The sequence below is a fragment of the Entelurus aequoreus genome, linkage group LG13 (genome assembly GCF_033978785.1).
Source record: "Entelurus aequoreus isolate RoL-2023_Sb linkage group LG13, RoL_Eaeq_v1.1, whole genome shotgun sequence".
Classification (NCBI taxonomy): Eukaryota; Metazoa; Chordata; class Actinopteri; order Syngnathiformes; family Syngnathidae; genus Entelurus; species Entelurus aequoreus.
This window is the reverse complement of record NC_084743.1, coordinates 32,249,041-32,265,589: the sequence shown is the minus strand read 5'-3', so window position 1 is coordinate 32,265,589 and position 16,549 is coordinate 32,249,041. Positions and strand designations below refer to the sequence as shown.

Genomic DNA, 16,549 nt, shown 5'->3' with positions numbered 1-16,549 from the left:
GAAGCCATGGCAGTGGACTGATATGACTTTGCCACTAACCTATCAGTGGCTCTGCACCTCTTATTTGGGTGTTGGGCAACCAGAGCAGGAAGCTCCAGCAAGGGGTGCAAATGAGGGACCAACCTGTAAGACCCCATGCATGCCATGTTGCTTCTGCAATAGAAGACTGATGCTGGTAAACCAGCAGCCAAAGATGTAGCGTTCACCCGCAAGGAAATGGTGAACTCACTAACACGAATTGGCACAATCTCATGCCGACCAAGAGAATAGGAAAAGTGTGATCTTGTGTGTGTGCATTATTTATGTATTGTGTGGCGCACACCCAGAGGTGCGGTGAATTTGGCATGATGCTCTTGACCCAAGGGATTGTAGTCACACGTTTACTTGTTCACTAAAATAAAATAGCACTGCAGGTGTAAACCAGGTGGCTCCTCTCCAGGAACTCCAAAAAAGGTCACTGAAAGCTTAATACTTGAAGATAAATATCAGCTTTTTAATAGTATTTCAATTTAAGTGTGGGGCTGTGGAAAAAAAATATTTCATATATTTATTTTTTAAATTGTGGATAGCAAATGTGAGTAGTCTTACTCAGTGTGCTAAAGTCTCAAGAACAGTCTTACCCAGTGTGCTAAAGTCTCAAATGATTTGCTGACGTCGCAAATAGACTATCGCCCTCATGCCACCAGTCTTTGCTATGTACCGTAATTTCCGGACTATTAAGCCGCTACTTTTTCCCCTCGTTCTGGTCCCTGCGGCTTATACAACGGTGCGGCTTATTTACGGCCTGTTCTTCTCCGACACCGACGAAGAGGATTTCGGTGGTTTTAGTACGCAGGAGGAAGACGATGACACAATGATTAAAGACTGACTTTTCATATACCGGTAGGCTGGTTATTTTGATAACGTACAGGCGAGCACTTTGTATTACTTTGCACCGTTGTATTATTTGTACTCTGCACGAATGCTGTTCGCCATGTCAAAGATGTGAAAGTTTGATTGAATGATTGAAAGATTTATTGTTAATAAATGGGACGCTTTGCGTTCCCAAACAGTCATCTCTGTCCCGACAATCCCCTCCGTGGTAGCAGGAACCCCTATATACTACGGTAATTACACATCAAAACCCTGCGGCTTATAGTCGGGTGCGGCTTATATATGGAGCAATCTGTATTTTCCCCTAAATTTAGCTGGTGCGGCTTATAGTCAGGTGCGCCTTATAGTCCGGAAATTACGGTATGTAACACTAACTACTACATTTCTGTTGATAAAATAAAGCATTCTAAAGTTTATTTTCTCAGTGCCAGAGTAAAATGTGATCAAGAGAGTGACCGCAGAAATGTGTTTAAAAAGAATCAAGACATAAAGTTTTTAGTTAAATGCAATTGTTATTTTGCAGGTGTGCTTTTAGTGTGCGGAGGTCTTGTCAATGGCCCATATGCACTGATCACGACTGCTGTGTCTGCGGATTTGGTAAGCATCTAATTACATTTTGATAATACAATGCATTTCTGGTTAATGATAATAATACAATGTGCTAACAGTATGAACATGTTTTTGGATGAGGCACTATCAGTTTTTGTAAGTAATCCGTTCCAAAAGATCTGTAAGAAAGAATGTGAATCCAAACAATTTTTTCCAAATACCCAAAAATATGAACACAAAATGCATACACCTGTCTGAGGAACCTGTGGTTGTTTGTAGTCACTAATCATAAAGGTTCTTAAGTGTCATCAGTAGCCTCATGCCAGTTAATGACTTGACCATTCCAAGTGTAACCTGTGTATTAAATGCATTCTGTTGCATATCAATCAATCAAAGTTTACTTATATAGCCTTTAATCACAAATTTCTCAAAGGGCTGCACCAGCCACAACGTCATCCTCGGCTCAGATTCCACATCAGGGCAAGAATATTGTTGCCTTTTTCCGGTTTACTGGTCTTTGTGTTTTACGTGTTGATTCGCTATATGTGAGCCGGATTAAAGACACTTTTACATGCACGTCGCCTCTCTATCAAAGAGGCGACGTGCTAGATCATGATCTAGTCTAGATCATGACTATTTTGCCCCTTTGAAAAATCACACAATCACAGTCGGTCGGCAATTAGTTCTTTGTTTCGACACTGGAATGATACACAGGCAAACAGAATAGTTTGTTACGTGCATGTTTGGCTGTACAAAAAGTAAGATGGCTTACGAAAAGTGGCGAAAAAACCGTCAAAAAGCGGGGAAAATATTAAACATACAAAATTTATTGTGGCGGTTTGAAATGGGGCGTGTTCAAAACGCCTTTCGCTGTGTAAAGAACGGCAGCCTCTGATAATACTATGCTAACAACGCCATAATCAACCAGTAACACTTTCCTCCCGGATCTTTGTGATGTAAACACGGTAACTACATGGGTATGGTGGAGTAACACACGGAAACATCACATGCTCATCAAGGAGCAACACGAAAACACTGCTGTTGATTCAAAGTAGAGGGTGGAAGACTCCTCCGTCTTTCAGGGAGATCTGTGGAACTACCACGCCAATCGGCATTGGTACAGTGTTCAAAACCGCCATACAGACACCAAAACCGGCATACAGAGACATCCTGGATCAATCAATCAATCAAATCACAGATGTCTCAAAGGGCTGCATAAGCCCCAATGACATCCTCAGCTCAGATCCCACATCAGGCCAAGAAAAACTCAACCCAATGGGAACAACAAGAATCTTTGAGTTATGACCAAAATCACGTAACCAAATCAACATGTATCCCGAGGTACCACTGTATGTGCATCTATTGATCTCTTGCTCCATATGCTGTAAAAAGGTTTTTAGTCATTTGAAAAAAGGAAATCAGTAATGTGCTTGTTACACCTCTCTTACAGGGCACCCACAAGAGTTTGAAAGGCAATGCCCGAGCATTGTCAACTGTGACTGCCATCATTGATGGGACAGGATCTGTAGGTCAGTATCATTAAGTTAGTTTGAAATGCATCATAGCTGGCCAGTTTCCTTGTACAAACCCCGTTTCCATATGAATTGGGAAATTGTGTTAGATATAAATATAAACGGAATACAATGATTTGCAAATCATTTTCAACCCATATTCAATTGAATGCACTACAAAGACAACATATTTGATGTTCAAACTCATAAACTTTATTTTTTTTTTGCAAATAATAATTAACTTAGAATTTCATGGCTTCAACACGTGCCAAAGTAGTTGGGAAAGGGCATGTTCACCACTGTGTTACATGGCCTTTCCTTTTAACAACACTCGGTAAACGTTTGGGAACTGAGGAGACACATTTTTTAAGCTTCTCAGGTGGAATTCTTTCCCATTCTTGCTTGATGTACAGCTTAAGTTGTTCAACAGTCCGGGGGTCTCCGTTGTGGTATTTTAGGCTTCATAATGCGCCACACATTTTCAATGGGAGACAGGTCTGGACTACAAGCAGGCCAGTCTAGTACCCACACTCTTTTACTATGAAGCCACGTTGATGTAACACGTGGCTTGGCATTGTCTTGCTGAAATAAGCAGGGGCGTCCATGGTTGCGTTGCTTGGATGGCAACATATGTTGCTCCAAAACCTGTATGTACATTTCAGCATTAATGGCGCCTTCACAGATGTGTAAGTTACCCATGTCTTGGGCACTAATACACCCCCATACCATCACAGATGCTGGCTTTTCAACTTTGCGCCTATAACAATCCGGATGGTTCTTTTCCTCTTTGGTCCGGAGGACACGACGTCCACAGTTTCCAAAAACAATTTGAAATGTGGACTCGTCAGACCACAGAACACTTTTCCACTTTGTATGAGTCCATCTTAGATGAGCTCAGGCCCAGTGAAGCCGACAGCGTTTCTGGGTGTTGTTGATAAACGGTTTTCGCCTTGCATAGGAGAGTTTTAACTTGCACTTACAGATGTAGCGACCAACTGTAGTTACTGACAGTGGGTTTCTGAAGTGTTCCTGAGCCCATGAGGTGATATCCTTTACACACCGATGTCACTTGTTGATGCAGTACAGCCTGAGGGATCGAAGGTCACGGGCTTAGCTGCTTAAGTGCAGTGATTTCTCCAGATTCTCTGAACCCTTTGATGATATTACGGACCGTAGATGGTGAAATCCCTAAATTCCTTGCAATAGCTGGTTGAGAAAGGTTTTTCTTAAACTGTTCAACAATTTGCTCACGCATTTGTTGACAAAGTGGTGACTCTCGCCCCATCCTTGTTTGTGAATGACTGAGCATTTCATGGAATCTACTTTTATACCCAATCACCCACCTGTTCCCAATTTGCCTGTTCACCTGTGGGATGTTCCAAATAAGTGTTTGATGAGCATTCCTCAACTTTATCAGTATTTATTGCCACCTTTTTCAACTTCTTTGTCACGTGTTGCTGGCATCAAATTCTAAAGTTAAAGATTATTTGCAAAAAAAAAAAGTTTATCAGTTTGAACATCAAATATGTTGTCTTTGTAGCATGTTCAACTGAATATGGGTTGAAAATGATTTGCAAATCATTGTATTCTGTTTATATTTACATCTAACACAATTTCCCAACTCATATGGAAACAGGGTTTGTAAATATGCATCAACCAAGGGGACATAAAGACTATGCTGACAAAACTAAGAAGCAAAAACCCAGCATAGAAGCTCGTAGCAAGCAATACTTGACACTCAAACCACAAGGCCACTGAGCAGGTATTTTTAATTACTTCTATTTCTCTGAAAATACTCATCTGCAGCTATCAGAAAGACTGAATGTTGTCATTCATCAGATCATTGTATTCTCAGGGACTTGTATCAATTGCAACTGGACTGTTCAGGTTCTCTTAGAAGACGTTTCACCAGGCTTTATCAGTTTATGTTCAAAGACTAGATAGGACAGACTAGATAGGACAGCTCCAGTTTGAAGGGATGGAGTCAAATCCAAGTATTTACTCTCTTAGGTAGTTAGACGCCCCAAAACCAAAAGTCTTCTGAGAAACAAGAATACGTTGTTCTCAGTGCATTCAATCAATGACAACTGGACTGTTTAATTTAATTAACTGAACAGTCCAGTTGGGATTGATTGAATGCCCTGATATATAGGTCATTGTAGTAACTCCAGTCAGAAAATTCAGTTTTCAGTGCCAGTCTGTGTTCTACCTTACACTGTGCAGAGGCTTAAAGCCTGAGAATAGATGACATTTTGAGGCTAAATGCTGTACTTTATTAACATGCATTAATATGCATGACACCTGCAGGAATATGTGAATTTCAAAGGCCCTACCGTATTTTTCGGACCATGAGGCGCACTGGCTAAAGGCGCACTGCTGATGAGCAGGTCTATTCAGGTTTATTTTCATACAAAAGGCGCACTGGATTATAAAACACATTGAAGGGGTCATATTAGGATTTTTTTTCTGCATTTAAAACACTACCTTTTGGGTGGTCTTATTTACGTGGCTCCCCTTTGACAGAATCTTCTCCCTATGTCATCTTTTTTGTATCTGTCGTTTTTTTGGCCTTCTGAGCAACTACTGACAAATATAATGGAAAAATGTACGCTACTTTGCATAAGTAATGGCAGCAGCAGACAATGAATGCCCCACAACAAGAAAATAGAGAAGAAGAATGCGCTTATTGACTACAGTGCGGACTAAACTGGCAGACAGGCGCAGATTTTTGGGACTTATGCAGATCCCAAAAACACATCAGCAGTAACCAATAGGTAATAAATGTTGGTTTTGCACATAATATTGCAAAACTAAATGCCAAGTGATATGTCTCCTAATATGTGCAATTTTATACACACACCATCGTAATACCTGTATGTTGAAGCACAGCACGTCTGACTACGGTAGCTATAATGCACCGCGTTCCATCAAACGATGCGGCTTCGTGGCTTACCAAAGTCGTACTAAAACATTTTCACAGATGCTTGAGCACTGTGTGTAATGTTTTGTATTATTAATAAAACATAAAAGTTTGAGGCTTCCTTGCTTACTTTAACAGGCGTCATAATGCAGTCCATTCTTACATACTCTCGTATGTATGACTACCATCTGCTGGTCACACTTATCATTACACCATGTACCAAATAAAATTGCTTTGAGGTTGGTAAGCACAACTAGGATTACGTACATTAGGTGCACCGGTTTATAAGGCGCACTGTTTATTTTTTGAGAAAATTAAATTATTTTAAGTGCGCTTTATTGTCGGAAAAGTACGTTATTCACAATTATTGATTACAAACTAATAGTCCTGTTTATGCTTTTGTCTGCAGGTGCAGCAATCGGACCCCTGCTGGCTGGGGTGTTATCTGCAGGTGGTTGGGATCAGGTGTTCTACATGCTCATGACTGCTGACTTTTTTGCTTTATTGGTGAGTAATTTAAAGTCTCTTTAATGCTCTACTTAACGTTCTTCTTTATCATGCCTCTATACAAAACATAATTAATTGATTTAATTAATTGACTGTTGTACAGTATGTTGTCTACTAGGAGGTTATGAACTACTGGGATGTGATTATTTGTATTAATGAAACTTTACTATGCTTTTTGTTGTCTAAAGCAGTGTTTTTCAACCACTGTACAGTCTGGTGTGCCGTGGAATATTATCTAATTTCACCTATTTGGGTTAAAAATATTTTCTGCAAACCAATAATTATAGTCTGCAAATCATGCGTTGTTGTTGAGTGTAGGTGCTGTCTAGAGCTCGGCAGAGTAACCGTGTAATACTCTTCCATATCAGTAGGTGGCAGCAGGTAGCTAATTGCTTTGTAGATGTCGGAAACAGCGGGAGGTCAGCGTGCAGGTAAAAAGGTGTCTAATGCTTAAACCAAAAATAAACAAAAGGTGAGTGCCCTAAGAAAAGGCATTGAAGCTTCGGGAAGGCTATGCAGAACAAAACTAAAACTGAACTGGCTACAAAGTAAACAAAAACAGAATGCTGGACGACAGCAAAGACTTACTGTGGAGCAAAGACGGCGTCCACAATGTACATTCGAACATGACATGACAATCAACAATGTCCCCACAAAGAAGGATAAAAACAACTGAAATATTCTCGATTGCTAAAACAAAGTAGATGTGAGAAATATCGCTCAAAGGAAGACATGAAACTGCTACAGTAAAATAACAAAAAAATAGAAAAAGCCACCAAAATAGGAGTGCAAGACAAGAATTAAAACACTACGCACAGGAAAACAGCAAACAAATCAAAATACATCATGGCTTGATGTGACAGGTCGTGACAGTACACCTACTTTGGGACAAGAGCAATAGTGATGCATAGTTGGTTATGGTTTAAAGTCATATCCAACAATTGCGACAACGACTTTTTACTGTCAACTGAGTTTCGTGTTTTAATTATTTCTGCTGGTGGTGTGCCTCCGGATTTTTTCAACGCTAAAAATGTGCCTTAGCTCAAAAAAGGTTGAAAAACACTGGTCTAAAGGATATTGTCTCAGAGATTTTGAGATTTTTCCAATGTGCCTTGCCAAGTTACCTAATTTATTTTAAATATGTTTTTCAATCAATAATTTCAAACAAGTTATACTTGTACATAATTAGGTTAGAGTTCAAATAGTATTGGCTAATCCATTGTTTAGTTTTTACAATAATAGTCAAACTACCACTAAGGGCTGCACAATTAATAAAAAAAAAAAGTTTATTTTTATTTTTTAAATTTGTTATTAATCAATACAACAAAATAATACACAATAATACCATAATAATACAGTTCCAACTCCAAAACCAAACCCGGCCCAGCAACATTCAGAATAGCAATCAACAGAGCAATTGAGAGGACACACAACATGACACAAAACAATCCAAAAGTAGTCAAACAAAAATGACTAATATCAACAACAGTATCAATATTAATAATAATTCCAACATAGCAGTAATTAGGAATCCCTCATTGACATTATCATCACAGCCATTTATAAAAAAATATAAACATTTAAAAAATTAACATTTGTGTCACAGTGGCTTACACTTGCATCACATCTCATAAGCTTGACAACACATTGTGTCCAATATTTTCCACAAAGATAAAAGAAGTCATATTTTAGGTTCATTTAATAGTTAAATCAAATTAATCAAAATGTAATCACAATCACGATTTTGGTTGCCACGAATGAATGAGGGTGATCGTCGGCGATATTAATATTTAAAAAGTAGGCTCCACTGCATCTTAAATCAATCACTTTCTTAACCGCGGTGGCAGAACACAGGCTATTGTGTATGAGCACCAAACTCCATCACCATTAGAAGCATTAGTCCCTTATACAGTAATAGTATTATTAACATTAACACCCTTCTCCTGGGGTTGCTGCAGCCGATCACTTCGTTTCACTCACTTTAGACCGCATTGCTGGTAGTAGATGGCTGCAGGTGTGGACAATATTGGAGACCGATGCATTTGTCCCACCCAAGTGTTATACTGCGCAGGCGAAAAATATTTGATTTTGCTTTCATTTTGAAAGCGCAACACGGTCTTGTGTCATTGGCCGCTCCTTCACTCACCTGCTTTAACTCTAAGAGTGTTAAGGAGGAAAGGAAACATGCAGCAGGCGATCTAAAAAACGATAGGTAACGTTGCCACAACTTGATTATCAATCAATCAATCAATGTTTATTTATATAGCCCTAAATCACAAGTGTCTCAAAGGGCTGCACAAGCCACAACGACATCCTCGATACAGAGCCCACATAAGGGCAAGGAAAACTCACCCCAGTGGGACGTCGATGTGAATGACTATGAGAAACCTTGGAGAGGACAGGATATGTGGGTAACCCCCCCTCTAGGGGAGACTGAAAGCAATGGATGTCGAGTGGGTCTGACATAATATTGTGAAAGTCCAGTCCATAGTGGATCCAACACATAGCATTTTGTGATTATAACGTGTTGATGTTTTTTTATGGGATGGTCACTCGACCTTTATTTAATTGTTCACTTTATCAGTGTTCCAATAACATCAATACTAGCTGAAATATTTTGTCATCTCATTGAATTGGACGCAGACTGTAAAGTGGCAGCATGCTGAGTTGTGTATTAGATGTGAGAGGTATCACTTCTATTTATATTTGTCGGACAAAGTGTTGCACTGAACCACATGGTGTTGTTGGAGAAGAACAAAGCTTGTTTATTAGATTATATCTTCATTGGTCAAACTGCTTAGTGTTTTACAAACCCCAGAACCAGTGAAGTCGGCACATTGTGTAAATCGTAAATAAAAAGAGAATACAAATATTTGAAAATCCTTTTCAACCTATATTAAATTGAATAGACTGCAAAGACAAGATACTTAACGTTCGAACTGGAAAACTTTTGTTATTTTTTGCAAATATTAGCTCATTTGGAATTTGATGCCTGCAACATTTTACAAAAAAGCTGGCACAAGTGGCAAAAAAGACTGAGAAAGTTGAGGAATGCTCATCAAACACTTATTTGGAAAATCCCACAGGTGAACAGGCTCATTGGGAACAGGTGGGTGCCATGATTGGGTATAAAGCAGCTTCCATGAAATGCTCAGTCATTCACAAACAAGGATGGGGCGAGGGTCAACACTTTTCGAACAAATGTGTGAGCAAATTGTCGAACAGTTTAAGAACAACATTTCTCAACCAGCTATTGCAAGGAATTTAGGGATTTCACCATCTAAGGTCTGTAATATCATCAAAAGGTTACGAGAATTTGGAGAAATCACTGCACGTAACATTGAATGCCCGAGACCTTGGATCCCTCATGCGATACTGCATCAAAAAGCGACATCAGTGTGTAAAGGATATCAGTGGCCTCAGGAACACTTCAGAAAACTACTGTCAGTAACTACAGTTGGTTGCTACATCTGTAAGTGCAAGTTAAAACTCTACTGTGCAAAGCAAAAGCCATTGATCAACAACACCCACAAACACCGCCGGCTTCGCTGGGCCCGAGCTCATCTAAGATGGACTGATGCAAAGTGGAAAAGTGTTTTGTGGTCTGACGAGTCCACATTTCAAATTGTTTTTGGAACAAAGAGGAAAAGAACCATCCGAATTAAATATAAGTTGAAAAGGATTTGAAAATCATTGTATTCTGTTTTTATTTACGAATTACACAACATGCCAAATTCACTGGTTTTGGGTTTTTTATATTGATTTTAAAAAGTAAACACTATACACCATGTTTTTTTTCTTTACATTGGTGGTTTTTTCATGTTAGAAAGTTATTACTTAAAAACAACAATTCGTAGCATTTTGTGAATGTGTTGCAGTGTATAGTTAATTCTTATGTAAAATATTTCTGCTCAAACTCTTGGATCTGTGGATCTGTCCTGTTACCAATACAGTATGTATCCCCCTAATGTGAAACTGCATCTGCATCTGCATCTGCATCTGCACATGCGTATGAATCCAGGGAAAGCGGAAATGTAATTGGTCATTAAAGGACTCTTTCGCATAAGTTCAAATTGGCGGTCTTGTTTATGTGGCTCATCTTCGACAGCGTCTTCTCCCAGTCATCTTTGTTGTAGCCGTGTAGCGTGCAAGGACGGGAGTGGAAGAAGTGTTAGAAGATGTTTTAATGACATTCAGACTTTACTTAAACCAATATCGGAGCAGCATCTCCTCATCCGGAAACAACCACACCGGAAATGTGTCCCATGAAAAACCGTCCGACCGGAACTCTAATAACTAAAGTTCCTTGGGTGAATAATGTAAACTCACTACACCGGTATGTTTTAGTGCTTTCATGGCAGATATAAGTAAGAACTTTACACTACTTTATATTAGAAATAGCAACAGCGGAGAATGAATGTCCCATGACAAGAAGATAGAGAAAAAGAAGAAGCTTATCGACTATGGCGTCGGCGCGGATGCGCGCAATTCAATTCAATTCGTGCAGATCCTAAATACAGATCAGCAGGTACCAGAAGGTAAAAAAAAGTTGCTTTTGCATAATATTGCGAAACAAAACGCAGCATAATATGTCTTACCTTATGCACACACCATAATAAAACTCGTATGTTTAATGCGCCAACTATCCTTCAAGCGGTGCAGCTTAATAGATTACCAAAGTTGTACTAAAACATTTTGACAGATTTTTGAGCGCCGTGGGTAATGTTCTTTATTTTCAATGGAACATTTGAAATGTTGATGTTGTTTACTTGAGACTTATCATAGTGCAGGCTACACTTATCTCTTATGTTTGATTGTCATCTACTGGTCACACTTATTACATCATGTACCAAATAAAATAACTTTGAGGTGGGTGAGCTCAACTAAACTTATTCCTTACATTAGGCGCACTGTCGAGTTTTGAGAAAGTAAAAGGATTTTAAGTGTGCCTTAAAGTCTGGAAAATACGGTAATAAATGACTGAACAATGACCAGTAGCAAAAATACATATACAGTACATGATCGTCGATCGATCGTCACTTGCCTAGTTATTAATTGTTGTTGTGGCTTGTGCAGCCCTTTGAGAGACTTGTGATTTAGGGCTATATAAGTAAACATTGATTGATTGATTGATTGACATATCAAGGTTTGACCTTTATTTTCATACAAAGGTATGTCAACCTTGTAGATGGAGGGGAAAACTTCAGAATATGTAAATTTCGAGAAACATTGCTGTAAGGTTTTTTTTGTTTTTTTTTAATAATAAGGACTAAGGGTCTAATGCAGGACTATTCAACTGAAGACCCCAGGCCGCCAGTTTAATAGACAAGTCTAGTTCAGTTCAAAATTCCTAAAAACACTAGAATGTTCCTTGTTGTATAGAGGAACTGTGACCACTGTAAACACATTGGCAGATCCTTGCATTGACATTTTACCTTTGCTAGCAAACATAGAACACTGGGGTCCAAACATGTGATTTACATAACTGAGGTGTTCTTCAAAGCACCCCTTTAAGTCCTTTCCATTTTTGGCAGTTATGAATTAGTTTCATAATGTGATGTGGATTATATTAGTTTATAAATTGGTTTCGTAATGTGATTTATGTAACTAAGTTGTTGCTGTAGCTCGTTGACTTCAGATGCTAGTGGTATTCCTCAAGGTTCCATTTTAGGTTCTCTCTTTTTTATCAAGGGCTATTCAACTGGTGGCCCGCTAGTTCAGTTAAAACAACTTGTGACTCACATTTTCGCCACAGATTCTTAAAAACTATAAAATGCTGTCATAGAGATGATATTTGAATAGCTTTTTTTGCAGAAGGTTCTTAAAAACAGCTGAGCACTCCTGTAACACTTGTCAAAATAATTAGACCAATTAAATGTCCACAGAAGAGGACTCTGGTTCTGCGTAATATACAAAATAAGACTAATAATGAGGGGAGAAGTCTGGCCCCTCGGTCCTTAGCTTTCTGGCCCCCAAAACCATTTAGTGGAAAATCCCTGTTCTAATGGTACATTTTCATTTCATTTTCATTTATTTCAGGCAATGACACAGAACAAGTACAAGGTAGACAAAATATAATAATATTAAGTCATATAGTGCAAAAAGGAATACAGTATACATCATGTAAACATGACGATCCAACATGTATTCGTATTCTGACTTTTTGGTACGCAGCTTTCAATTTGGTACATAGGTGTTCTCAATTCCCTTCAGGTACACTTTATTTAGTAAGGAAGAGGAAGTAGAGATGCATGACAATTAAACAGTATTTTCTTAAGCCGATACAGATACCGATAACGTACTGCTTCTCAAGACCGATACTGATAACCAATAACTGATGTCTACCATTTTAAAAATTTAGTTTTAAGTGTAGTTTTTAAACACCTGCATATAAGAAAAAAATAAACAAAGGTGGCTTTGATAAAGTGTCAGTGCAGATTTGTTCTTCAACTTATCTTCAACAATGGTAATGTGCTGGTTATTTCCATGATGGAATCACAAATCGCTCTAGCCTTCGGGATGCCTCTGGCAAACGTTTTACAGTTCAAATGCTGTAGCTTTGGGAACAAGCAGGGCTTTTCTTTGTGGCAGCTTTTTTCAAAACAGCGCCGTAGCGATGCTGGCATTTCGGGTGGCTGAAAAGGTTTGATGTGTTGAAGGGTAATGTTGTTTCCCTTCACGCAGAATGTTTGCATTTGGCGTAAAAATAGCGTGCCAAAAGTCTTCTTCTGAAACAATGATGACATCACACACGATGGATGCCATGTTTGTTTACAATGAGCTTAGTAGTTTACGACAGCACGGCAAGTACGAGAAAGAGAACGCTTGATTTTCTCAACCTAACCCACCTACCGCACAGTACGGGTAATTTCGCCTCATTTCTATTGGTTATAATGGAATTATTTGTGTATTGACAAATGAGAGGCTTACTATACGTACCATAAATTCCGGACTATAAGCCACTACTTGTTTCCTACACTTTGAACCCTGCGATTTATAAGACGGAGCAGCTCAATATAGGATATTTTTTTAAAAACAAGCAAAAACACTGAGAGAGTGTTTAATTGTTTGTGCTATGGCGCCATCTTTTGGATGAATTTGCTCACGGCAGGTGCTGCAGTGTCCTTCCATTTATTGCTTTCAACAACCGGAAGTAGAGTGCCAATCCGTCTTCTAGCCATCCATAGCCTTTCTACTTGTATGGTTTCTTTATTTATCACTCCAAGCAACATGTATAAGTTTTACAGTATGACTAAAACGGTTTATACTTAATTAAACCGCCCCACGTATGATGTGTGTTGGAGTGTTTTCATGCATATTTGTACGTGTTATTGTATTGTAATGACGCCAGCGTCATTAGCATTAGGTAATATGCTAACACATTTACTACGAGTGTATGTGTTATTATTATTACCTTACAATGGTATTCTTATTGTACTGTTTCAGTTTCACAGTTCCTCAGTAAATTCACCAAGACGTCACCGTGGAGTTATTGAGTCTGTTTAGCTGATTGGAGATCTAGCTTCCGCAGTTAGTTGGTCCATGAAGATGGCATCTGTTTTGTTCGATCATCCGTTTTACTGCTGTGTTACATGCACCGTTTGGAAACAATTAACGTATGTAAATAAACATTTACAGAATCATACTGTGTAAATAACTCATTTTGCAACGTATATATCTGCAGCTTATAGTCTAATATATGGAGAGAAAAAAATGAGTCTAAAATTAGTCAAACAAATCTAAAATTTAGAGGGTGCGGCTTATATACCAGTGTGCTCTATAGTCCTGAAAATACGGTCATATGTAGGAAAAAAGTCCATGAGCCAACATTAAAAATACATCAAGCGTAATAAATACCTGATTGTGTTTTTTGTACTCAGCCTTCCAGGGACTTTTCTCATATTTTGTAATACAAATGTTGTCAGGTATGTCATCCAGTAACGAGAGGGTTTGGCCGTTCGAACCCCCCTCCTTTCGTCCCAGTCCTTGGGCAAGACAGTTCACCTATTTTGCTGAATAAATGAATGAAAATTTGGTGGTTGTCGAGAGAGGACGTTGGCGTGACTCGGCTGCCACGTTTCTGTCAATACACCCCAAGGCTAGTTTACCACCACCAGTTTGTGACTGTGGAGTGAATGAATGAATAATAGGTTATTGAAGGTGCCATCATTATTTTTACAGCGAGTTTATAAACTCAACTCTCAGAACTGAGAAATAAACTCAAACCATAACCACATTTATATTCTTTGGGACAAGCAGTAGAAAATGGATGGATGCATGGATGGATGGTTGGCATGTACTTACTGTGTGAAGACAGCATTGGTGAGGAGGAGAGCGTTTGAATCTTTCTTTGACTCTTGTTACAGGGCATTAATTTGTTTCAATTGATATCATTGTATTTTTTTTTTGCTTACTTTGCAGCTTTTGCTAAGGCTTGTAACGAAGGAGTTGAGATCAACTAAATCCCGACCCATCTCTTCTGTACAGTGAGTTTTACTCTTTCTTTTGCTCATCACTTAGCAGATTTCCTGTCAGATATATATTTACATTCCAGTATTTATGGGGATTTAAAAAAATACATATATATATAAAAAAATCATGGTAACATTTGCTTAGTTCTTTGACACTATATTTTTACCACAGTCCATAAATTAAAGAATGTCTGTAGCGTGGAGTTGATAGAACACCCTTCACGATCTTTTTAGCCATTTCCAGTTCAGGCAGGCTGAAGTCCAAAAAACCTTGAAAGTCAGAATTAGTAACGTTAATGTAGAGAAAGTATAGTTGGTTTATTACATCTAGGGCTGCAACTAACAACTAATTTGATAATCAAATAATCTGTCGATTATTACTCCGATTAATCGATTAATAATCGGATAAAAGAGACAAACTACATTTCTATCTTTTCCAGTATTTTATTGGGAAAAAAACAGCACACTGGCACCATACTTATTTTGATTATTGTTTCTCAGCTGTTTGTAAATGTTGCAGTTTATAAATAAAGGTTTATTAAAAATAAAAATAAAAAGTAGCCTCTGCGCATGCGCATAGCATAGATCCAACGAATCGATGACTAAATTAATCGCCAACTATTTTTATAATCGATTTTAATCGATTTAATCGATTAGTTGTTGCAGCCCTAATTACAGCCTTTGACTCCTTGACTATATTCAAAGAGTTTTAGTGTTTTTGGCAGCCCGCCACAAATACATTTGGACAGCTACAAATAGATTTGGCCCTGCCTGTTTGCCCTTGGTCATTACAACGGTCTTTTACGAAACCCAAAACTTAAAACCAGTGAAGTTGGCATGTTGTGTAAATCGTAAATAAAAACAGAATACAATAATTTTCAAATCCTTTTCAACCTATATTCAATTGAACAGACTGCAAAGACAAGTTATTTAATGTTCGAACTGAGAAAGTTATTTTTTTTTTGCAAATAATCATTAACTTAGAATTTAATAGCAGCAACACATTACAAACAAGTTGGCACAGGGGCATTTTTACCACTGTGTTACATGGCCTTTCCTTTTAACAACACTCAGTAAACGTTTGGGAACTGAGTAGACCAATTTTTGAAGACAGTGCGGTCCCAAGTCAAAAGGTTTGGACACCCCTGTTTTAAATATTGGTTTGTACTTAACCACTTTAAGACTTAAGTACCATATTTTTCGGACTATAAGTCGCACAAAATGCACAATAAAGAAGGGAAAAAACATATATACGTTGCACTGGAGTATAAGTCGCATTTTTGGGGGAAATGTATTTGATAAAATCCAACACCAAGAATAGACATTTGAAAGGCAATTTAAAATCAATAAAGAATAGTGAACAACAGGCTGAATAAGTGTACGTTAAAGGACGCATAAATGACCAACTGAGAAGGTGCCTGGTGTGTTAACGCAACATATTATGGTAAGAGTCATTCAAATAACTATAACATATAGAACATGCTATACGTTTACCAAACAATCTGTCACTCCCGATCGCTAAATCCGATGAAATCTTCCTCCCCGGTGTCGCCTCTGGTATGTCCTTTCTTTCTGCTGCTCGATTGCCGTTCTCTGCTGCATATTTCACTACGTCCAGTTTGTAATCTGCAGTATATGATTTCCTTTTCGGTGCCATTTTAGTTCAGCCCTTCTCAGTTTTTATAAGTTACCGCCAATGTTGATGTGATCCATTTTAA

General features: G+C 38.3%; 1 protein-coding gene across 3 annotated transcripts in view; it reads left to right on the top strand.

Annotated features, from left to right (window-relative positions):
* slc37a1 (solute carrier family 37 member 1) overlaps positions 1-16,549 on the top strand; it is a 98,825-nt gene that overhangs the window by 75,405 nt on the left and 6,871 nt on the right. For all 3 annotated transcript variants that reach the window (XM_062067740.1, XM_062067741.1, XM_062067739.1), the window contains 4 exons: positions 1,397-1,470; positions 2,873-2,951; positions 6,263-6,360; positions 14,782-14,846. In XM_062067740.1, the coding sequence (XP_061923724.1) occupies positions 1,397-1,470; positions 2,873-2,951; positions 6,263-6,360; positions 14,782-14,846 (316 nt within the window). The remainder of the gene's footprint in view (positions 1-1,396; positions 1,471-2,872; positions 2,952-6,262; positions 6,361-14,781; positions 14,847-16,549) is intronic.